This window comes from Mustela nivalis, assembly GCF_964662115.1.
Source record: "Mustela nivalis genome assembly, chromosome: 1".
Taxonomy (NCBI): Eukaryota; Metazoa; Chordata; class Mammalia; order Carnivora; family Mustelidae; genus Mustela; species Mustela nivalis.
In genome coordinates, this window is record NC_139020.1 from 115,992,743 (window position 1) to 116,017,008 (window position 24,266).

The 24,266-nt window shown below is 35.0% G+C and overlaps 1 protein-coding gene across 3 annotated transcripts in view; it reads left to right on the forward strand.

Moving 5' to 3' along the window:
- The window catches only part of LMLN (leishmanolysin like peptidase), an 85,787-nt gene that overhangs the window by 14,224 nt on the left and 47,297 nt on the right, over positions 1–24,266 (forward strand). For all 3 annotated transcript variants that reach the window (XR_014303006.1, XM_082699911.1, XM_082699912.1), the window contains exons 4-11: positions 275–357; positions 858–975; positions 3,312–3,490; positions 7,448–7,553; positions 10,671–10,765; positions 15,461–15,578; positions 17,119–17,226; positions 20,885–20,961. Coding sequence is in view for 2 of the 3 variants with exons in the window: in XM_082699911.1 (XP_082556037.1) it covers positions 275–357; positions 858–975; positions 3,312–3,490; positions 7,448–7,553; positions 10,671–10,765; positions 15,461–15,578; positions 17,119–17,226; positions 20,885–20,961 (884 nt within the window). In the remaining variant the exon portion in view is untranslated. The remainder of the gene's footprint in view (positions 1–274; positions 358–857; positions 976–3,311; positions 3,491–7,447; positions 7,554–10,670; positions 10,766–15,460; positions 15,579–17,118; positions 17,227–20,884; positions 20,962–24,266) is intronic.

Below are 24,266 nucleotides of genomic sequence, written 5' to 3' on the forward strand. Positions count from 1 at the left end.
TTAGTTGAGACTTCTATATTCTTACATTCTATTTCAGTAGAGATGGGGAAGGAACTTTTCACTTCATTTCTTTCCCCAAGCTCAACTAAGAAAGTAAGGAAATTCCTTTGCTCCTAGACTCATTCTCTTTCCACACAATCTTTGACTAATTAGCGTTTGTATTCCAGAATTGTAAAATTTTCCCCTCAGTCATTAATATCCTAAGCTTACTTGTTTTAAATATACTCGTCCTTTAACTATAATTCTGACTTTTTTTTTTTCAACTTTTATTTAGAATAAACTTTTTCCACAAGCTATTTCTTATTTAGAGAAGACTTTTCAGGTTCGGAGACCTGCGGGCACTATCTTACTTAGCAGGTATGTCACATTCTATACAGGTCATTTTCTTTCGTTGTTTGGTACTCTGACCTCCCCATTCTGTCAGTATGACAAATTATGAAACTCATATAGGATATTTTATTATGTTTGTCCTTAGTGACCGAACTGCAAGGTATTTAAAGGGAATAAGAAAGCATCTGTTAAGTGATCATTCTTTCCCTGATTTTCTATGATGAGGTGACCTGCTAGATCTTTTTCTGGGGTGTCATTGCTTATTCTCCACATCCCCTCCCTCCCTCATGTGTCTACAGTAGAGGCTTATGAATTATTTGGGTGTCTGAAAACCTAGTTTTAGAGAATTTCCCATGCAACCAAAATTCTTTCTTAGTCCACTTTTCTAACAAAAATAGTAATTATTATTAATGAACTAGTATAATAGCTTTTTTTTTTAATGTTTTTAACTGCTGTGAACTAGTTTTCTTTCTTTTTTCTATGGGTTTTTTTTTTGTAATTGAATTTGGATGTACAAATGACTGAAGACAACGTGCAACAAACCGATACCTACAGAAGGAAAATGATCCCCATAGATACTGTACTGGGGAATTTGCAGAGCATACAAAATGTGGCCCAGTTATAGTGCCTGAGGAGCACCTCCAGGTAATTCACCCTACTCTTAGCAGCTCTGTTTTTACTCTTTAGAATAAACTGAGAGATGGAGATTTTGAATCTGTGAGTGTAACCAAAAAGTTTTTATAGTTTTAAGTTCAAAAGCTTCATTTTTCTCATTTTATTCTTTCATTTATTTTCAAATGAATTTGATGATACCTTCTTTCCTTTTTTTCTCTTTTTTTCAACTTGTCTCTGGGGCTGCTGAATCATTTCAGCTTAGAATTTTATCTTCCAAAACATCTTTTAGCAGGTATATACTAAGTATATTTGAAGGGCAATTTGACATTATCTTTTAAAATAAAAAATATGTATGGTGTGCTTCAACCCAATTTGGAAATGTATTCCATAAAAATACTTGCAAATATGCAATATGTGTTCAAGGATATTCTTTGTAAAACTATAAATCCTATATTAGTATTAAATTACGGTATAATCCTATAATGGAATACTGTGCAGCTATTAAAGAATGAAGTAGATCTCCATCTACTGACTTGGAAAGATATTTAGGTCTTAAATGAAAAAAAGGTTGAAAATCAGTTAGCCTATTTTATTTAAGAATTATAATCGATAATTAAACTTAATAAAACTGAAAAACATAAAAAATAAAAACGTATGTACATATATAATAAAAAATTATGAAACAATCTAGAGGTGTACACACACACTAAAGAATCTAGAGCCATACCAAAATATTAATGGTTTTCTTTAAGAGTTGGAGTGGGGGGGCTTTTCTTTGGTAAGTTATGTAATTTTGTAATGTTCTGATTTTTCATATTAAGGATATATTACTTATCAGTAAAAAGATAAAAATTTTAAATGTGTATACCGGAAAACCAATTTATTATACATATACATTTGTAAATATGATTATTGCTGTAGCTGTTTTTCTCTATTGAACTGTTCTCTGGTTACTTCTAGAAAGTGAATATATTACTTGAACGTTTACTTTGTAACCAAAATTAAGCTTACGTTTAGATGAAGTTTTCTTTGTAATTTTTTTATTAAGTTATTTGAAGCTCCATAAGGCTTTTAGAGGCTTATATGTTGGCCCTCATACAACTAATTTACTCAGCTTTTATTTCTTTTCTCAGAGTTCTTGATAGTGTATAAAAGATTTTAGGGACACGTTTAAAAATTTAAAAAACTTGTTAATTGCCTATCCAACTTTTTCCCCAAGAAATTTAGAGGCATTTTGTAGACATTTTAAGAAGTCCTTGGAGCACATGGTTGGATCAGTCAAAAGAGCATGCAGATCAATCTGGGTCATGAGTTTGTTTGAGCCCCTCATTGGGTGTAGATTACTTAAAAGTAAAATCTTAAAAAAAAAAAAAAGGCATTGCTTTCCTTTTTTTCTGAAGTATTTTTTATTTCTCATTCTCTTGGTTTCTCCAAATTCTGCTTCTTACATCTTGATGTAAGAAGGGTTGAGGGTGTCCTGATTTTTTTTTTTTAATACATGAGTGATCATGGAAAAGAGTGTTTAAAAATCACAACTTCTTTTAATGCTATTAATAGGTTAAAGTAATTGAACTGAAAAATTATAAATATATGTATTAGAGAAACAAGAGTAAACAATATAATAAAATGAGGATTTCTGTTTTTTTCTCTCTATGAAAACATTATTTACACACAAAAAAATCACAATTTACTGATTTTTTAAACTGTAAGTTGGAGTTCATAATTGTTTAGGAGCTTGAGAGAAGTTCTCTAAAAAACAGATGTTACAAGGGCAAAGATTTGATTAGAAAACTAGAAACAAGAGTGATGGTGAGGTGACTTTACCCTTTAAACTCATCTTTAAAAGGTAAAAGATGACTTTAACTTTTTACTTTGTGTATGTTTGTATTATATGAATTTTTAACAAGATACACAAATTGCTTTGTAATAGAAAAATACATTTCTATTAGATAAAAAGCTTTTTATTAATTAATTTTGAAATAATTGTAGATTCCTAGGAATATGCACATATATATATACACATACACAAGAAGGTCCTTTGTAATTTTCACTGTCAAAGTTTAAAAGTTTAAAACCTTATCTATTTCTGTCTTTTTTTACGTCCTGGTTAGCTCCCCTTAAAAAACAATTGATTGTTTTAATTAAGATTATAGATTTTTATTATCACTCATAAAGTAGAAATTTTAGCAAAATAAATTCAGAATTAGAGATAGGAACTGAGTAGAGGTAGGAATGGATTTTGATAAAAGTTGAAGGATAATAACTGTTAAATCATATGAATTTAGAATCTGGATTCACATAAAATAAAAATCTCTACAACTAATCTTGTCTCTGGTTTGATTTTCCGTTGCCCACCACGGGCGCAGCGATGCAGGGTCTGCCGTGGGGGTAAGTGGTCCTGTGTGACAGTGGGTGTGCAAGACCAAGAGGGCGTCCGGGATGCAGACTTTGTTCTGTATGTTGGTGCTCTGGCCACCGAGAGGTGCAGCCATGAAAACATCATCTCTTATGCAGCCTATTGTCAGCAGGAAGCAAAAATGGACAGGTAAACTTTCCCCTGAGACTTAATTTCCAAGATCTAATATGGGAATTCTTAAAAAGAGTCCTAAGCATTTAGAATACAGGATGTTTGCATTTTCTAGCTGGCCTCCAGTTGTAAGAAACTGTACCCTGCTTGGATGGAGGAGTGGGGGTGACAGGGCGTAGGGGGGGATGGGGGGGAAGGGGAGAGTGTCAGGTGATAGAACTGTTATCATTATGGTAATGCCAGTACCAGCTCCAGAGAAAAAGTCTACTGTGGAGAGTCCTTTGGAAGTAAATAAATACCTAAGGAAACAATTTTAACTTAAATTTGGCACCTCTGTTGAATCTGTAAGATGTTCAAAATAACTGTTCATCTAATTGTTACATTACTTGCTGTGTCCTTCACTTAGATAAATTATCACTTAAAATATTTAGAGGCTCTCTATTTACAAAAGATTTTTAAAAAATTTCTCAGTGAAGCAGGTTTGAAATAAAATGTTATTGTATATGCAGAAGATTGCCTGTCATACTCCAAACAGATCAGTTGAAGATAGTAGAAATCGTCATGTCTCAGGATAGATTGTAACATTCTCAAATCTAGGAGAGTTAATGTGACCAGTTCATGTGTATATTAGGACCATTGCTGAGGTCTTGAATGTTCCTCTGTCAAGACTAGCTGAATTTAAAGAGCTATTTCATTTCTGTTGATGTGTTGTTCATTTGAGGAAAATAAAAAAGAAATAATTAGTTGAATCAAATAGGCAATACAAAGGAAACACTGGTATATGTTTACCTAAAGGTGTTAAAGATATGGTCAAAATCATCCTCATGGATTATGCAAAATAGTCTGTTACCATGATGCTGTATAACTGATGATCTGTGAAATCTACCCAAAAATCTTTAGCCTCTAAATGTTGGGAAAGCTTAGAGTCAAATGATTGAATGTAATACTGAAAAAGAAAGTGTTATATGTTTTTGCATACACACACACACACACACACACACACACACCCCATTATTTAGTGAAAATACATGTATTTAATAGAGTATTCCTTTTTTCCTGAGAAGTTGTCATTGGCTTTAAGATTTTTTGTAATTAATGGTGTCTCAGTACCAAGGAAATGTGGTATTTGGAGTGCTAAATGAATGATAAATTATCTCATAAAATGAGGTACTTTCTTAATGTAGATGTCTGTGTGAAATATACCTTCCTAATAGTAGTGCTACAAAATCATGGTTACCTTAATTTGAACTAAACTATATGGATTGTGCACACACACCTACACACACAATTTCATTTCCAATATACTATTGAGAGTCAAACCATTGTAGAACAGTATATATAATAGGATTTTTATATTTATATATGTTTATATATGTACTTGAATATGCTAAGGAAAAAGAAATAATTAGGATTATCAGCCATTCCAATTTGGCCTGGACTTCCCTTGTTTTAGAACTGAAAATCTCGTATCCTGGGAAACCCCTCAGTCCTGGACAAACTGGGATGACTGGTTATGCTAAAAAATAAAGCACCCCAAATTATTTTTTAAAGATTTTATTTATTTATTTGACAGAGATCACAAATAGGCAGAGAGGCAGGCAGAGAGGGACAGGGGGTGGGTAGCAAGCTCCCTGCCTGAGCAGAGAGCTGGTTGTGGGGATCAGTCCCAGGACCTTAAGATCATGACCTGAGCCAAAGGCAGAGGCCTCACCCGCCGAACCACTCAGGTGCCACCCCCCCAAAGTTATTGATAACATTTAATTCTGATAGTGAAATTTAGAGGGAAGAAGGTTGTAGAACAGAATGTTCATGTTTTTCTTTATATATTTCTATGTTGTTTTGATATATATCCTTTCACAATGAGTTTTTATTACTTTTTTTTTTTAATAAAAGATATTAAAGTGAACCTTATGTATTGGGAATAGAGTGGCTTCCTTGGAAAAGTTGGGAGAGGGATATAAAATTCCATGTTGAGATGATATTGTAGATTAGTTCATCTCCTGTCAGCATCTGACAATGCTGAACATACGTAAAATATCTAGTTGTCTTTTGGTGAGAGAATCCAGCATAGGAGCCATCACACAGATGAGAATCCCATAACCCAGAGATGTGTTTCAGTTTCTTTGCACTGCTATTATGTTTAAAGCAATTTAACTTTCAGTTCATATTTGATATAAATGAGTAACTAAAAGAGTAAGTGTTGGGCACCTGAGTGGCTCAGTGGTTTAAGCCTCTGCCTTTGGCTCAGGTCGTGATCTCAGCATCCTGGGATCGAGTCCCGCATCAGGCTCTCTGCTTTCCCTCTGCCTGCCTCTCTACCTACTTGTGATTTCTCTCTCTGTGTGTCAAATGAATAAATAAAATTTAAAAAAAAGAAAAAGAGTAAGTGTTATTTGTATCCGTGAATATGAAGCCACCCTTCTTTGTCTTCTCATATCTGGGAAAAGAATTTGGTTTCTTCTGATGTTGATGTTGGAAGAAAAAGTGTATCTTCAGTTCTTTTTTAATCTTTTACTTGAGAAACTTTCCTTCAAAACTGCCACATTAATTCACTCCATGAATATTTGAGTGCCTAATATGTTGCCAGCAGACTAGGTGAACAAAACAGACACATGTACGTGCATCACAGAATATACAAATTCCAGAGGGAGACAGATACCAAATATACTTAGAAATAAATGTCATTTCAAAACGTGATAAATTATAGGGGGGAAAAGGGTGCTGTAACATAAAAGGAAAAAAGGGGGAAACATAATCTAAATTATGGCAAAGACAGCCTCTTTGAAATGGAAACTTTAGGTGTAACCTGAGCATTGGTAAGCTTCAGCCAAATAAAGAGCTTGAGAAAGATGTAAGTTAGGAAAAATCCATGTGTGCCTGTTGCTGTTAGAAGCCACTTCTGTGGACACTGGGTTTGAGGATGAGAACTTAAGGAAATGCATCGGAGAGATAGGGCTGTTTTATTGTAAATGCTGTGGGAGGTCCCTATGGGTTTTAAGCCTGGCCATGACATCCATTTTGTATTTTAGAGGTCATGTGGCAGTGTTCTGGTAAGTAAGTAACAGTCATACTTTTTAGGTATAAGTCTGTTCTCAAGTGTGAACAAAGTATGCTGTGTGTTTCTTACTTAAATAAGGCAAATGTTACTTTGGAAAAGATGGTTACATTTTAAAGGGTAAAATGTTAGGGTAGTGGTGGGAGAAAGGACTTTGGATTTCCTTACTCTTGTCTGTTTGCCACAGTTTTGAAAAACAGGTAGGTGCGTGGTGGAACTGACTGAATTATTCAAGGGTGAATCAGCTCTTTCACTCTCAGGTTCTAGGCTCAGAAAGTGATAGAATTAAATGTAGACTCTGAAAGAAGATGATGGAAAGATTAAAAAAAACTTTATGTGAATGAAGGCCATGTTAGTAAGGGAATAGCAAGATGGTCATAAGAAAGGTGAGCACCCTAAATGATTTGCTTATTATCCTATTGTACATCTAGCTTCCCTCTCCACCAACCTGTTTACCCCTGTGCCTGTAAATATAGTTAAATGCTGAAGTCAAAAATGATTTTGCAAGTAAACTAGTGTTAGAATTTAAGTTTCTCAGTCCTCTTTTGGTATATATTAACATACTTTATAAAATCACACTGAAATGTATTTTACTTTTTATATTAACTTTCCTTTTGTGAGGACTGGTGCTAATGAGCCACACCATAGGAAAACAGAGGTATATGTCTTGAAAGTATAAGACAGTGAGTTAGATGTTATGGTACAAAACGACATTCGATATTTAGCAAAGACTTTTCTTACCTTTGTCAATGTTTTATAGAAAAGTATAGGTTAGTACCTGAAACTAATATTGTACTGTGTATTAACTGGCTGGAATTTAAATAAAAACTTGGGGGTGTGTGATAAAAGTAGAGGTTAGTAAATATCATAATACATATTTTTCTGGAATATAATAAAAAATTCAATGTCTATTTTAACAGGCCAATAGCAGGATATGCTAACCTGTGTCCAAATATGATCTCTACCCAGCCTCAGGAGTTTATTGGGATGCTGTCCACAGTAAAACATGAGATTATTCATGCCCTGGTAAATTTTGCTGTTAACTACTGTTCTTTTTTTTTTTTTTTTTTTTGGTGCTTTGATTTTCTGCTTATTATGCTGTCATGTTGATGTGTATGTTAAATTTTGGATTCTTAGATTTATGTCAGTAAAACCTAGATTATTAGGCCTTTGCCAATAGAGAATTTTTAATGATTAAGATAATGGCTTGGTTGAGTTATACTACCTAAAATAATTAAGCAAGTAAATTCATTGGGTAAATAGGAGTTTTGAGAAAATGATTACTATTTTTAAAAAAAAACAGTAATTTAGAGAAACTTACTTTCCTCTAAAGTGATAATTGATAATGCTATTGTAGATCTTTCTTATCTTTTACAGAGATCTGAGTGCAAAAGGCCTCTTGAGCTGCTTAGGCCTTCTAAAATTTAAATTTACTTATTCAGAACCTCTCCTTCCATTTACCCTATTTGTCCAGATTAGTGAACTTTTATAATATGTCCAGGAAATTAATTAAAGTTATCTAAGACCCTAGGAAATGTTGTCTTGATGCCATTTATGTATTTAGAAAATAGATGGTAGTAAAATGTAGTCATTGGGAGAGAATAGATCACACAGATTTAGGTGTGAATCTTCTTAATTCCACCACTGAAAATCTTTGGGCTCTTGTATAAATTATTTAGCTGTTGCAAGCCTTAGTTTCATTTGTTAAATGATAATGGTAGTACATACTAGAGTGGATTTTTTCTTCTTGGAGATTAAATAAGATAAAATAGAAATGCTCCAGGACCATGCTATGAATAGTAGGGTGTTAAAAAAAAATTAGTGGTAATTATGTGTTAGTCTTACTTAGTGAGCTGTCATGTATGACCTTGAAAAGCAAACCTGTCTTAAAATCAGCATTGAATGACTCCATGAAACTCCATTGTAACCAGACAGCATTTATGTCCTTTAGGGGAGGGGATTGTAACATGAATCATGTCTTTTTCTTTTATTTAAAAAAGTAAACTGAACCTGCTAATTGAGGTGAAAGACAAGGATCATTCTAAGTAAGACCTAAAAACTACAGTTATTTGATGTTGAGAGAAACAAAGAAGAACAACAGGTTTTAAGTGAATACGTAAGTGAACATAAATGCAGAGATCCCAGGCATGAGATAGATTATATTATAAATGTTATGAACAGGCAATTCACAAAAGAAAAAATTCCAATTGACTGAAAAATGTGTGAGAAGGTATTCAGACTTACTTTAGCAGGCAAGGAATCACAAATTAAAGCTAGATATCATTGACTGTAAAAGCATGTATGAAAGTTATGCACATTGACTTCAAGGTGTGGTTACTTTTTTTTTTTTAAAGATTTTTTATTTATTTATTTGACAGATCACAAGTAGGCAGAGAGGCAGGCAGAGAGAGGAAGGGAAGCAGGCTCCCTGCTGAGCAGAGAGCCCGATGCGGGGCTCCATCCCAGGACCCTGGGATCATGACCTGAGCCGAAAGCAGAGGCTTTAACCCACTGAGCCACCCAGGTGCCCCTACTTTTTTTTTTTTTTTTTTTTTTTTTTTTTTGGTAGTGGTTACTTCTAGGGAGAGGGAGGAAAGAGTTAGGTAATGGGGCTTCAACCATATTTACTCTGCAGTGTTTTATTTCTTAAAAGTTTAAAGAAAATACGATAAAATTAACACCTTAACCTTAAAGAAGACACATAAGCCTCCAGTTCTCTTTTACTTTCTGCATATTTGAATTGTTTTAAAAATTGTAAAAACCTAAGAAATTTTAAATATTAGCTTAAGTCTCAAAACCCATCTTGGACAATGGCAAGAATTATATTTTTAACAGAGATTCCCCCTAAAGTTATATATGCTAATAGCTATCGATTACAGTGGTGCTTTACATACCTAATAAGCTTTCAAGATGTGAGTGTTTAGAAGAATTTTCAAGCTGATAGAGTGGGAAAAATGTGTATTTAGAATATTATACAGGATGAGGCAAATCATACTATTTTAAGCTTTGTATAACTTCAGTGAATTGTAGATAAAGAACAATTCAGATTTCCCTAGCTGACTCAATTAAGTGTCCTTTGCATCTTCAGAGATTAAAAAAGAAGAAGAAGTGCAGGAATAAAAGAATAATTTTGATTCCATTAATCATTTTGTCAAGCCTTGAATGACACAGAGGCCCCAGTTGTGAAGCAAAGTAATTTGCCAAAGGAATTGGTTAATTAAATGATCATTTGTGATTGTTAGTTATTTAGATATAAGTTATAACATATTCTCAGTGTACAAAACATACATAAAGAAGTAGTTACAAAAGTACTTTGTCTGAGTTACTAGATTAGGAAAGACAGCAAGAAAGGAAATCTCACTAATGAAATAAGAGATATCAAATGGTAATAATTTTATGTGTGTGTGCCCATCTGTTATGGGAGGGTAAGGATAGTGAATGGGAACCTTTATGTGAAGTATCCATTATCTCATTCATTAAAGACTTCTTAAAAATAGTATTTAAATTGTGACTCTAAATATAACAAATTTATATTACCAAAAAATTGGGGGAATATGAGTGATTTTACACATTACCCTACCATCAAAAGAACCACAGCTAATATTTTGATATATGTTTCCATTTTTTCCTAAGTATACACACACACACACACTTCTAGTCTTGTTAAGTACAGATATATATTAAATGTGGACTTTAGGATTAAAGACTTTGAATTTTTATGAATGCATTTGATTGCCTACCCCCTACTCTAAACTATATTGTTAATTGTTCTCAGTGGTAACATTCCCTGGATGCAATTGTAGAGTTTATGTAATAAGTTCATGAGAAGGGGATAAACTGTGATAAATACAAATCATTCTTAAACACATGTATTTCTTATTTATACCAGTACCAAAGAATGTTGTCACTAGTACTTTGGATTTCTTCACATACAATTACCTCAGGTAATTGAAATTTAAAATTCATAAGACGGAATACTGAAGTTTTGTCTAGTTCCAGCATGTGGCAAATTCCTTTAAAAATATTGGCCACGTGCTTTTATGAGGTTCTATCAGTGTTCTCTTTTGATAGTAGCATGCTATGATGTGTATAATCAGTCTTGATATTTTTCTCTGTGAGACATTTTAAACTTTTTTTTTATAGGGTTTCTCTGCTGGCCTGTTTGCGTTTTACCATGATAAAGATGGAAATCCTTTGACTTCAAGATTTGCAGATGGTCTCCCACCTTTTAATTACAGGTATTTGTTATTTTTGTTCTTGTTCTTCTCTTTTAGAAGGGCACTAAGACTAAAATCTTAGAATCATGGCATGTTAGGTGCCATAAATAATAGTGGCTTCATGACTAACCTAAAAAAGCTGTAGCTATTAAAATGGGATAAAAGAGGTCACTTAGCATTACCTTTTCATTTTAGAGATGAAGCTGTTAAGATGCAGAAAACTTAAGTGACTTGTCCAAAGAACCAGGACTCTTCTTGCCAGCAGAGGTCTTTTTTACCACGTTGTAACTTCTAACACTATACGGTATAGTTAGGCCATAGGAAAATGTAGTTTGATTATATTTTGGCTTATTAATAATTACTGCCTCTCATGGCAATATTTATATATGAACTGAAACTGTATTTAGCACAGCATGTTACCAGCAATCTATAGAGTCAGGGCCTAAAATAAATAATACTAAGAAACACTAAAAAAAAATTATCAAAAAAAATTTTTATAGCATATCAATCACAGAACTGTAACTATTTGCATACATTTATATAAGCTCTCTAGATCTTTACATTAAGAGGATATGTGCACAAAAAGACATGCTCAAGAATGTTCGGGGGCACCTGGGTGGCTCAGTGGGTTGAACATCTACCTTCGGCTCGGGTCATGATTTCAGGATCCTGGGATCGAGCCATGCATCGGGCTCTTTGCTCATCAGGGAGCCTGCTTCACCCTCTCTCTGCCTGCCTCTCTGCCTGTCATCTCTGTCTGTCAAATAAATAATAAAATAAAATGTTTGTGGCAGTTTTGTAATTAATTACCAAAGAATAGAAACTATCAAAAGATCCATCAATAGAAGAATGAATAAATATGTTATGATGTATTCATATAAATGAAAACTATAGGACACATGGCTTGGGTCATGATCCCAGGGTTCTGGGACCCAATCTCACATCAGACTCCCTGCTCAGCAGGGAGCCTGCTGCTTTTTCTCCCACTGTCTCACTGTCTCTGTCAAATAAATGAAATAAAATAATAATCATAATCTTTAAAAAAAAGAAAACTTATAAGGCACTAAAAAAGAACACACTATTGTTTTTTTTTTTAATTTTTTTTTCTTTTAATTTTATTTCTTTATTTGACAGAGATCACAAGTAGGCAGAGAGGCAGGCAGAGAGAGAGGAGGAAGCAGGCTCCCCGCCTAGCAGAGAGCACGATGCAGGGCTCGATCCCAGGACCCTGGGATCATGACCTGTACTGAAGGCAGAGGCTTTAACCCACTGAGCCACCCAGGTGCCCCAGAACACACTATTGTTACATGCAATAGCATATATCAATATCACAGATAGAATTTTGGGCAAAAGAGATCAGATAGTCCGTTTGTATGGAGTTAAAAAAGAGCAATGATAAAAGGCAGATAAGTGGTCTTGAAGGCCCAAGCTGTTAAATGGCATATAAGTTGAGTATAGATTAGGATAGGGCACAAGGAAGTCTTCCAGTGGTACTGACAGTGTTCCCTGTCTTTATCAGATTAGTGGTATATGGATATGAAATAAACAGTTAAACCTTTCACTTAAAATTTGTTCACTTGATGTATATTTTGCTTTAATTACAGAGATCTCTATTAAAATAGCTAGAATTAAATACTAAAGCAGATAATGTTTTATTCATCATGATATTTTTTAAAGTACATGTGAAGAAACAAATTTTAATTGGAAATATGTTTTTTCTTCTTAGATAGTTCATATTCATTTGGTGGTGTAGGAGGAGTCTGGCCTTTCCTAAAATTGTGGTCTTCATGGGAAACATAAGTGGTGAAGTAGGCATCAAATACATAAGTGATGTAGGTAAGGAGGAGAGAGCCTCCTCCTTATGCCACTCATAAGAACTATTGTTAAGCTGATAATTTGCAGTGCTTTCTTGTACTCAGGATATTCCTCAAAAGCAGGAAATCTTAAAGTATAAATGGATATAAGAGGATAATAGGAAATACAGTTGGTAAACATATGAAGAGTTGGATTGTCCCTTCCATATCTATTTGGAGAAACTATTTGTCTAGAAATGTAGATAGTGAAGAGGATATTAGGAATTATTAATAAGGTAAAAGCTCTTTATTTTCTTGCTGCATTTGATTGCTATGGTTGGTTAAACATGACTTTGCCGTGGAAAAAGATAAAAGCAATTAAGAAACAGTGCAGAGAGGGCACCTGGGTGGCTCAGTGGGTTGGGCCTCTGCCTTCGGCTCCAGTCATGATCTCAGAATCCTGGGACCGAGCCCTACGTCAGGCTCTCTGCTTGGTGGGGAGTCTGCTTCCTCCTCTCTCTGCCTGCCTTTCTGCCTACTTTTGATCTCTATCTGTCAAATAAATAAATAAAATCTTAAAAAAAAAAAAAGGAAAGAAACAGTACAGAGGATCGATCATAAGGGAAGGAAGGGAAAACTGAATGGGAAGTCAAGGAGGGGGAAAAACAAACCATGAGAGACTCTTAACTATAGGAAACAAACTGAGGATTGTTGGAGGGGAGGTGGGTGGGGAGATGGGGTAACTGGGTGATGGGCATTAAGGAGGGCACATGATGTGATGAGCCTGGGGTGTTACAACTGATGAGTTATTGAACATTACATCTGAAACGAATGATGTGTACTGTATGTTAGCTAATTGAATTTAAATACAATAAATAAAAAAATAAACTAATAAAAAAAGAATAACATCAAGGCATGGGTAGATGAACAGATATATGATACAGCAAATATAGCAAAGTATTAATTGTATGGTTATCAGTGATACAGGTGTTCTCTTTACAATTCTGTCAACATTATGTCTGTTTAAAATTTTTGTAAAGTAATGCTGGAAAATATATAGCTTCTTTGTTCTGTTTTAGTGGTGGAAATGAGATTCATAGGGTTAATGATAGAAGTAACTGGGGCACCTGGGTAACTCAGTGGGTTAAGCCTCTGCCTTCGGCTCAGGTCATGATCTCAGGGTCCTGGGATCTAGCCCTGCATCGGGCTTTCTGCTCAGCAGGGAGCCTGCTTCCCCCTCTCTCTGCCTGCCTCTCTGCCTACTTGTGATCTCTCTTTATCAAATAAATAAATAAAATCTTAAAAAAAAAAAGTCATCTAGGGAAAAAAAACAAAAAAAGCGATACGGATTATAGGAAAAGGCAAAATTGATGTCTATTATAATTGATGTTGTTATATCTTACCAATGTTGTATGAATGCTTACCTTACATTACTGGATAGTATAGATCTTTTTTTTAGGCCAGTTTGGTAAAAGATGTTATCTTGTATTTCTAGGACTACTGCTAAGGTTTTAGCCATTTGAATTTTCTCTTTGATCACAGCCTATTTATGTTTTTTGGCTAGTCTTGGGTTATGTTTCCTCTTCTAATGATTTTGTTAGAGTACTTTATAATTTAAGGATATTAATCCTTTTTTTGTATTTGTTGCAAATATTTATCCCATTTACTTATTTTGTTTATCATATTTTTTCTTCTGTTGCTTAAGAAACTTCTGCCCTTCAATGATTATAAAAATACTCTCCTAAATATTTTCTGGTAAATTATTATTTGAATTTTCTACATTCATAGTTTCAATTAAATTATTATTTGAATTTTTTACATTCATAGCTTTAATTCATTCAGAATTTATTTTTGCTTCATGTATTTTGGGGTTCTTTTGTAAGATACATATATGTTTATAACTGTTATATCTTCTTGGTGGAGTGACTCATCACTATAAAATGTCCCTTTTTATCTCTATTAACAATTTTTGTTTTAAGTCTATTTTGTCTGATATTGGTATAGCCATTCCAGCTTTCTTTACGGGTACAGTTTGCATGGTATATCTGTTTCATTCTTTTACATTCAACTTAATTCTGTCCTTGAGTCTGAGCTGTGTTTCTTGTGGACATGGTTGGATTATGGTTTTTTTTTTTTTAAATGCGTTCTTCCAGTCAACCATGATCTGCCCACTCTATAGTGGCTGTCAGGTTGCTGGCTTTCACCATGATTGTGGGCTCTAAGTTTCAGGGCTGCCATATGACTGGAGTGAGGGCATGGGAGAATGCTACAAAGCTTACTGTTCTTATTGAATTTATCCATTTTTAAAAAAATAAATCTTTCCTGGATTGCTGCAGGTCTTTAGTTAATTTACAAAGTTCTGAAAAAGTTGATTAGGCATTTTGCCACTTTCCTCATTGTTTTCATGAATAGAATTTTCAGAGGTCTGCCATTTTTGCTCAATTTTCCTGGAATTTATTTCTGTATATGGTCTGAAATAGGGATTTAACTTTTTTCCTAAATGGATAACCAGTTTTACAGCACAGTTATTAAGTAAATTACCCTTGCCCAATAAGTTAAAATGACATTTTTTGTTATTATTTATTAAGTTTTCTTATATACTTGGATATATCTCTGGACTTGCTTTTGTTTTATCCAATAAATTTATTAAAAGGAAGTAATTCATTGTCATCTGAACGAAGTATTAGCTATGTGAACTTAGGCAAGTTTCTTCATCTCTCCAAACTTCTGTCTTTTTATCTACAAAATAGTGATAACCTCAGAAGGTTGAAAAGATTAAATTAGAAAATGTCAAGTACTTTGCAAAGACTTGGTACATAGTAAAGTCCAATATTTTAATTTCATATTGATGTTCATAAACACTTTTACTATTTAAAGTTGTGCTGAATTTGCAAAATGACTGTCTTTTATTCTTTAATTGCAGTCTTGGATTATATCAATGGAGTGATAAAGTAGTTCGAAAAGTGGAGAGATTGTGGAATGTTCGAGATAATAAGATCATTTCTCACACTGTGTATCTTCTAGTAACACCTCGTGTTGTTGTACGTATTAACCCAACTTCTTCACGTTTCCTGACCCATCTCCTCTTTTCCTTTCTTATAGTTCTTTCTTTACTGATCATTATTGTTTAAGGATTTAAGACTAGGGGCACCTGGGTAGCTTAGTTAGTTAAATGTCTGACTCTTAGTTTCAGCTCAGGTCATGATCTCAGGATTGTGGGATCAAGCCCCTCGTGAGACTTTGTGCCCAGTATGGAGTCTGCTTGAGATTCTCTCTCCTTCTGCCCTTCCTCCCAATTGTGCATGCACACTGTCTTTCTCTCTCTAAAATAAATAAATACATCTTTTTTAAAAAAAGAATTTAAGATTAAATTTCAGGACCTATAATAAGAAAAATGATATAAAGGCAGTACAGTAAAGCTACAAGCCAAGAGAAATATGAAGAAATGGAAATTTGGCAGTAATTCTCATGGCTCCATTTTAAATCATTGCTTTAAGCCAGTGCTCCTCTACTGTCGTACCTCTTAGGATCACTGGTACTGTTTGTGTAATTGCTGATCCTTTCCTATGCTGTCTGTATTAGTCAAGGTTGTCCAGAGAAACAGAACCAACAGAATGTGTTGACTGAGAAAGAGGGGGGAAAATAGATGGAGGGAGAAAAGGAAATTTATTTTAATGAAATAGCTCCTACCGTTATGGAGGTTGGGGAGCTCAAACTCTGAGGGTGTAGGCTGGAAGGCTGAACACTCAGGGAAGAGTTACAGTTTGAATCCAAAGGCAGTAAGCAGGCAGAATTCCTTCTTGCTTGGACAAAGTCAATCTTTGTTCTTTTTAAGTCTTCAACTGAATGGATGAGGCCTGTCTATATTATGGAAGGTAATCTGCTTTACTTAATTTACATGTTAATCTCATCCAAAAACACCCTTACTCAAACATTCAGAATTATGTTTGATCAAATATCTGGACACTGTGGCTGAGCCAAGTTGACATGTAAAATTAACCATCCCACTTTTATTTTTAAAATAAACTCTACCCCGAACATGGGGCCCAAACTCATGCCCTCAGGATCAAGAGTCACATGCTCTACTGATTGAGCCAGCCAGCACCCCTGCCTTTGGAACTTTTGCATTGTTCTTGGGATATTTCTCATCACTGGAAATTTCTAACCAAAGGAGAGAAAAAACCAAGTGAGCAAAATTATATTCTAATGAAGAATTTATTTTTGTTTCAAAGACTGTATCTATACTAAGAGCAGTTTATACCTTCATTAAAAATGTTGATACAGTAGTTACAAATAGCAATCATGTTAGTCTGTATCCTTTTTGAAATGTCACTTAAAGCCCAAATCTTCAAATAGAGGAAGAAAATATTAAGAGAAATAATAATTTACTAGCAAAGAAGAGTGTAATAGTATCAGAATATTCTATTTAATTATAGTAAAAACCATATTTTTAAAAGATGTTCTCACTTCTCACCAAAGTAGTTCTTTAATGGCTACTTTATTATATTTAGATTAGGTTAGATAAAGAATCTGCTGTTATCATATTTCTGTAGGGTTTATTTAATTTTTTCTGATTCTCAGGATGAAGCACGAAAACATTTTAACTGTCCAATTCTGGAGGGAATGGAACTTGAAAATCAAGGCGGTATGGGCACTGAGCTCAATCATTGGGAAAAGCGGTTATTAGAGGTCAGTTTATTTTTACATTTTACTAGAGGGCACCTGGGTGGCTCAGTGGGTTAAGCCTCTGCCTTTGACTCAGGTCATGATCTCAGGGTCCTGGGATCAAGCCCTGAATCAGGCTGTCTGGTTGCAGGAAGCCTGATTCCCCCTCTCTCTGCCTGCCTCTCTGCCTACTTGTGATCTCTAATCACAATCTCTGTCAAATAAATAAACAAAATATTTTTTAAAAATGTTACAAGACATATTTTTTCTTTAATAAAAATAATTCTCAGGACGCCTGGGTGGTTGAGTCACTTAAGTATCTGCCTTCTGCTCAGGTCATGATCCCAGTGTCCTAGGATCGAGTCCCACATGGGGCTCCTTGCACAGCAGGGAGTCTGCTTCTCCCTATGCCTGCCACTCCCCATGCTCGTACTCTTTCTCACTTTCTCTCTGGTAAATAAATAAAATCCTTAAAAAAATAAAAAACTTTAAAAATAAATAAATAAAAGTAATTCTTATTCAGGTTATTCAAACAGTATAATGGATTATGAAGTAAAATTATTTTTCTCTTTTTTTTCTGTTTGGTTCCCCCTTAACAAGGTCAATTAGTTCAATAATGAACTAGAATGAATCTTAACTGTCCTTCCTGATTATTGTTTGTTAATTAACTCCTTGTCTCTTTTTAAAACTTGAAATGTTTGATAGGTAGCCACTAAAATAAGTCCTCCTCCTCTTTTCCACTCACTTCCCTTGCTTTTCCATAAGGTGGACCCTATGTATACTTAAAAACCTATGGTAACTTAAAGTTCCTTTTTCCCTTAGTGCTCCAGATCTACTTTAAGATGTAATCACTATTTAAATATTTTGTATATCCTTCCAGAAATGTTATATAAATGTAGAGATATACACACCAACACACAGTTTGTTTTTTTAATGGAGTCATATATTTGTGAACTCTTTTCCACTTAATGATGTATCTTGACATCTTTCCAAGCAGTACAGGGCTCCTCCTATAATGCAATGTATGCTTTCCTAAAAAAACTCTTTCTTCAAAATTAAACACTAAAAATAACAAGACTCATGGAAAAAACAAATAACATACCACTAAGAAAAGCAGTAAGTCATAATAAAAGTACTAGCTCAGTTTTAAAGATATTTCCAATAAGTAAGCTCCTGTATTTACTATAGTATTTCTTTACCTTAGACAACAACAAAAAGCCATGGTAATTGTAAGGAAGGCTATAAATTGAGTAATGGGGGCAAGCCTAACATGTACAAAATTAGAGGGAGCCAGGCAATAACCACTTTTAAAACAGAGCCTCTGGTCATATTGAACCAAGTGGAAGAACATGGAGTGAATGGGTCATGCATAGTACCAGCATTCCTCAGTTGGCTGTGTTTAGCTGTCTTAGTGTATTTTATATTTAACTGCTATTGCTTTGTTCCACAAAATACTAAAATCCAGGGAAAAGTCATTATAAACCAACATGATTTAACAATTACATAGTATTATATGAAATGTAACAATAGACCTATGTTAATGAGCAACATTAACATTAACATTAACATTTTAAATATTTTAATTTAATTTTATTTTATTTCTAAGATTTTAAGTAATCTCTACACCCAGTGTGAGGCTTGAACTTAAAACTGTGAGATCAAGAGTTGCACACTCTTCCAACTGAGCCAACCAGGCACCCCTAAATTTTTTATTTTAAAAATGTTGTGATGGGGCATCTGGGTGACTCGGTTAAGCATCTTCCTTCAGCTCCAGTCATGATCCCAGGGTTGTGGGATTGAGTCCCACATTGGGCTCTCTGCTTGGTGAGGAGTCTGCTTCTCCCTCTGCCTGCTGCTCCCCCTGCTTGTGCTCACTGTCTTTCGTACTTTCTCTCAAATAAATAAAATCTTTTAAAAAATTAAAATGTTGTGGTGAGCAGTTTATTTATATCTGTGATACCTTTCAGGAGTGGCATTCCAGTGGGTGTTCTTAGGTTCAACTAAAGAGGCATTCAAGTGGGGCCCCTGGGTGGCTCATTGGGTTAAAGCCTCTGCCTTCATGATCCCAGGGTGCTGGGATCGAGCCCATTGCCGGGCTCTCTGCTCAGGGGAGCCTGCCTCCCTTCCTCTCTCTCTACCTGCTTCTCTGCCTACTTGTGATTTCTGTCAAATAAATAAATAAAATCTTAAAAACAAAAAACAAAACGAAGAAGCAGCAGCATTTAAGCTCACAAGACCTAACAGGCCACAATGAAGAAAGATTCACTTAGAAGGATACAGGAAAGAATGTGCAGCATGGGAGCATGACAGAAGTCAGGCATTTCTCTTGTGCTCCACACAGCAGACTAGGGACTGTCATCCATGCCTCTCCCCCACCCTACTACAGCTCAAATACAGGAGCATAAGGCCATAACAGAGGGATGTAAGAACCAGCCTGGCTTAGAAGTACTATGTCCCAAATAAGAATTAATATATGTTTGTTTGTTTTTTTTAACAGTTCCATAGATATAACTTCCAGATCTCTGTAAGGGACATCCCCATAAGAGTCAGTGCACATGGGGAAGTTCCAAACTGTGGCTTACAAAAGAGTGAAATTAATGCTTTGTGCTGACTATTCTTATCAGGTGACCATAAATCAATAGTGATAGAAACTTATGAAAGACACATTATATTCATTTCTCCCATGGGAATTTAATTTTTTTAATTTTATTTAAGCATATTTCCCAAGTGATTCCCATTAGAAAACCATAGATTAGTCACACATGAAAATTTATTCACTCTGCAGTAGAAACTTGAGAGTATTAATTTCATCAACAGCTGCCTTCTCTGAAATCAACTTTGTGTCTTTGAACTAATTTTTTTTAAAGATTTTATTTATTTATTTATTTAAGAGAAAGAGAGAGAGAGCAAGAGAGTATGAGTGGGGGGCCAGGAGAGGGAGAAGCATGCCCCTGCTGAGCTGGGAGCCTGACTTGGGACTTGATCCAGGATCCTAGAATCATGACTGGAGCAAAAGGTAGACACTTAACCACTGAGCCACCCAGGTGCCCCCATGAACTACTTTTTTTAATGATATTAAAGTACTTGAGGTGACCATCCAGCATTCAGCATAAGGATTTGAAGAATACTCAGAGTTGTTGTAGGAATTTTAGGATGTGAGTAAAAACATTGAGTAGATAGTAGACCTTGATGACATTTTAGGTCCCTCATAGAACTCTTTGATCCTATGATTTTGTGATACTTACTTTGCATGTTAATGTATATTTCTGTGATCATAAGATTGAGGGTTATAAAACCATTTTTAAAAAAATTCAGACAAATAAACCATCCCTTCCAATATTTTATGGGCATCTGTTTCAACCACTCATTTTACTTTGTCTAGATTGGGTAATATTTTTACAGTATTTCTGTTTGCTTATATTTATCTTCATTTTCGTCAAAGTCCTAAATGGTGGTTATCTGCCATTTTAGGAAACTGTACACAATGTAGATATTTAAGTCAGAAAGCAAATCTTTCTTTAAACTTCCTTGTTATTTTAAAGAAGGTTTCTATATTTCACTAGTTTAAGTGAATAAGTCAGCCTTTCACACTTGAGACATTTTACATATACATCAAAATAATGGAAATTATTGGGAGTTTTAGGAGGTCTAGTCTTCTAATTTAAAATCTGTTGATTTTCAGAATGAAGCAATGACTGGTTCTCACACCCAGAACCGAGTCTTCTCTCGAATCACTCTGGCATTAATGGAAGACACTGGGTAAGACAGCTATGAGAATATTACATGCATTGTTTATTAAAATGAAATGAATATTGAATTTAATATTCAGATGAAATTAATATTAGCTTAAGAAAATATATTTTACCCTGAAGTAAAATATTTGAATTTTGTGCAGTTAGCTATCTTTACTTATACCAACTCCATTCATTCATTCAATAAATCTTGGGTCTGCATTGGTGGTATAGTGGTGAGCATAGCTGCCTTCCAATAAATCTTTAAGTCCCTTAGGTGTAGTAATGAATAGATCAAAATTCCAGGCATTGTAAGATTTATTTTATAATGAATAGAGGCCATGCTAATATAAAGGAACTACTAAAGTTTTTAAAGTTGTAAATGAAACTGATGATATGTAGATTCCTGATTATTAAAGCAATAGAACTTTCTGGTAAAGCAGTAGAATACTGTTTTTAAATTACTCCAATGGGAGTCTTTTTCTTTGTGGGCTCCTGAGTCCTTTTGACAAGACTCACTAGTTTTTGATAGCTTCCTTCCTTCCTTTTTTTGGTATAACAGGATGTGCCAGGCTCATGGGCAAACATCCTGTCCTAGATCTGGGCATCAGCCAGTCTTCCAAGAATCACTGGTTCCATTTAGTGGAGAAGAGATTTTAGAAACCACAACCTGTGGGTGTCTGCGTGGCTCAGTTGATGAAGTGTCCAACTCTTAATCTCAGCTCAGGTCTTGATCTCAGGGTCATGAGTTCAAGTCCCCTGTTTGGCTCTACACTGAACATGGAGCCTACCTAAAAATGAAACAAAAAAAACCACCACCACCTAGGCACCATGTTCATTCCTACTAGGTTACCATTGCTTCTCATAGTTTTTAGCGGACCAAGTTGGGAAATCCATATTTTTGAAAAGAAAGAAGAAAACACTGGATTTCTTTTAGTACCATTATAACTCTTTCCCATTTATTCTTGGGCAAGTAATGGCCAACAAAAGTGGTCCTGCTGCTCTGTTTAACAACCTATTTATAGCCCTTTTATAAACAATGCTAGTTTCTTTAAGATACCAGGAGGTTACAGAAACACTGGAGTGTGTGAGTCACTAGTAAAATCATGGCAGTGGTGATTTTTATGGCATTTTTCCTTTTTCTGGGGCACCACAACGGTAATATAGCCAGATGTTTCTAAATATATGGCAATATTTTAAAGTTATAGACATGGAAATTAACTTTCCTAAATCCATAAGACTTAAATATAGGTTAACTAAGTTGCTTCTCTAAGTAGAAAACATTATTATTTATCAATCCAGAAACCTGGAAATCATCTTTGACAACTCCCTCTTCCCACCTCTTACATCCAATCAATCAAAAGTGTTCCGTGATTTTTAGCTCTTTAATATCCCTGGAATCTGTCTACTTTTTTGGTCACCACTGCCTTTATCAAGGCCACCATTATCTTTTGCCTGGATTACCATAGTAGTTTTTTCGTATCTATCTCACTACATTTTAAATGATCCTTTCTATTGCCCAAAGGCGCTTCACAAATATTCTTTAGAAGTTTATTTTTAATAACATATCACACAGTTAAGAAAGATGACCAGGGACGCCTGGGTGGCTCAGTTGGTTGAGCAGCTGCCTTCGGCTCAGGTCATGATCCCAGTGTCCTGGGATCGAGTCCCACATCGGGCTCCTTGCTCCGCAGGGAGCCTGCTTCTCCATCTGACTCTGCCTTCCACTCTGTCTGCCTGTGCTCGCTCTCGCTCGCTCGCTCTCTCTGACAAATAAAGAAAATCTTTAAAAAAAAAAAAAAGAAAGAAAGATGACCAAAGTGTACACACACGTACGTACGTGTACACACACACACACACATATAATTATTTGTATGTTAAGAGCAAAGATATTGATAGGGGTACCAAGAGCATTCAGTGATGAAAGAATATTTTTTCCACAAATGGTGCTAGGATAACTGGTTATCCACATGCAAAAGAATAAACCCTACTATATATGATATACAGAGATTACCTCAAAATGGATTGAAGACTTAAATATAAGACTTAAAACTATAAAACTCTTAGAATCAAAGAGTCCAAGATGGTAGAGGAGTAGGAGACCTTAGTTTTGTTCTAGGAGTTCAGCTAGAGAGCTATTAAGTAATTCTGAATGCCTATGAACTCAAGTGGAGATCTAAGAAAAGAATTGCGGCAGTTCTACAAACAGAAAAGTGACCACTTTCTGCAAGAATGACATGACAGAAAAAAATCACCTCAAAAAAAGAACAAGAGGCAGTACTGATGGCCAGGGACCTAATCAGTATGGACATAAGTATGATTGTAAAACTAGTGTTCTGAATAACAATTATAAATAAAGATACTAGCTGGGATTGAAAAAAGCATAGAAGACACTGGAGAATTTCTTCTGGAGAAATGATAGAACTAAAATCTAACCTTTTGAAATTTAAAAGACTATTAATGAGAAACAGTTAACAAATGGAGGCTCTGGGACATCTGGGTAGCTCAGTCAGTTAGGTGTCTGTTTTCGGCTCAAGTCATGATCCCAGGGTCCTGGGACTGAGTTCCACATCGGGCTCCATTCTCTGCCTGCCTGCCATGCCTCCTGCTTGTGTGTTCTCTCTCTCTGATAATAAATAAATAAATAAATAAATAAATCTATCTATCTTTTTAAAAATGGAGGCTCTAACTGCTAGGATAAATGAGGCAAGAGCGAGGATTAGTGATATAGAAGACTAAATGATGGAGAATAAAGAAGCTGAGGAAAAGAGAGATAAACAACTACTGGATCACAAGGGGGAGAATTTCAGAGAGAAGTGATACCATAAAGTAAAACAATATTAGAATAACTGGGATCCCAGAAGAAGAGGAAAGTGGGAGCAGAAGGTATATTGGAGCAAATTATAGCAGAGAACTTTCCTAGTCTGGGGAAGGAAACAGGCATTCAATCCAAGAGGCACAGAGAACCCTCCTCAAAATCAGTAAAAATAGGTCCACACCTCAACATATAATACTGAAACTTGCAAATCTCAGAGAAAAGGGAATATCCTAAAAGTAGCTCAAGATAAAAAGTAGCAAGGGTGGACACAGTAGACTGGCAGAAGACCTATCTACAGAGACCTGGCAGGCCAGGATAGACTAGTATATTCAGAGTGCTAAATGAGAAAAATATGCAGCCAAGAATACTTTATCCAGCAAGGCTGTGATTCAGAATAGAAGGGGAGATAAAAAGCTTCCAGGACAAACAGAAACTGAAAGAATTTGCAGTCACCAAACCAGCTCTATAAGAAATATTGAAAGGGGTTCTCTGAGCAAAGAGAGACCCCAAAAGTA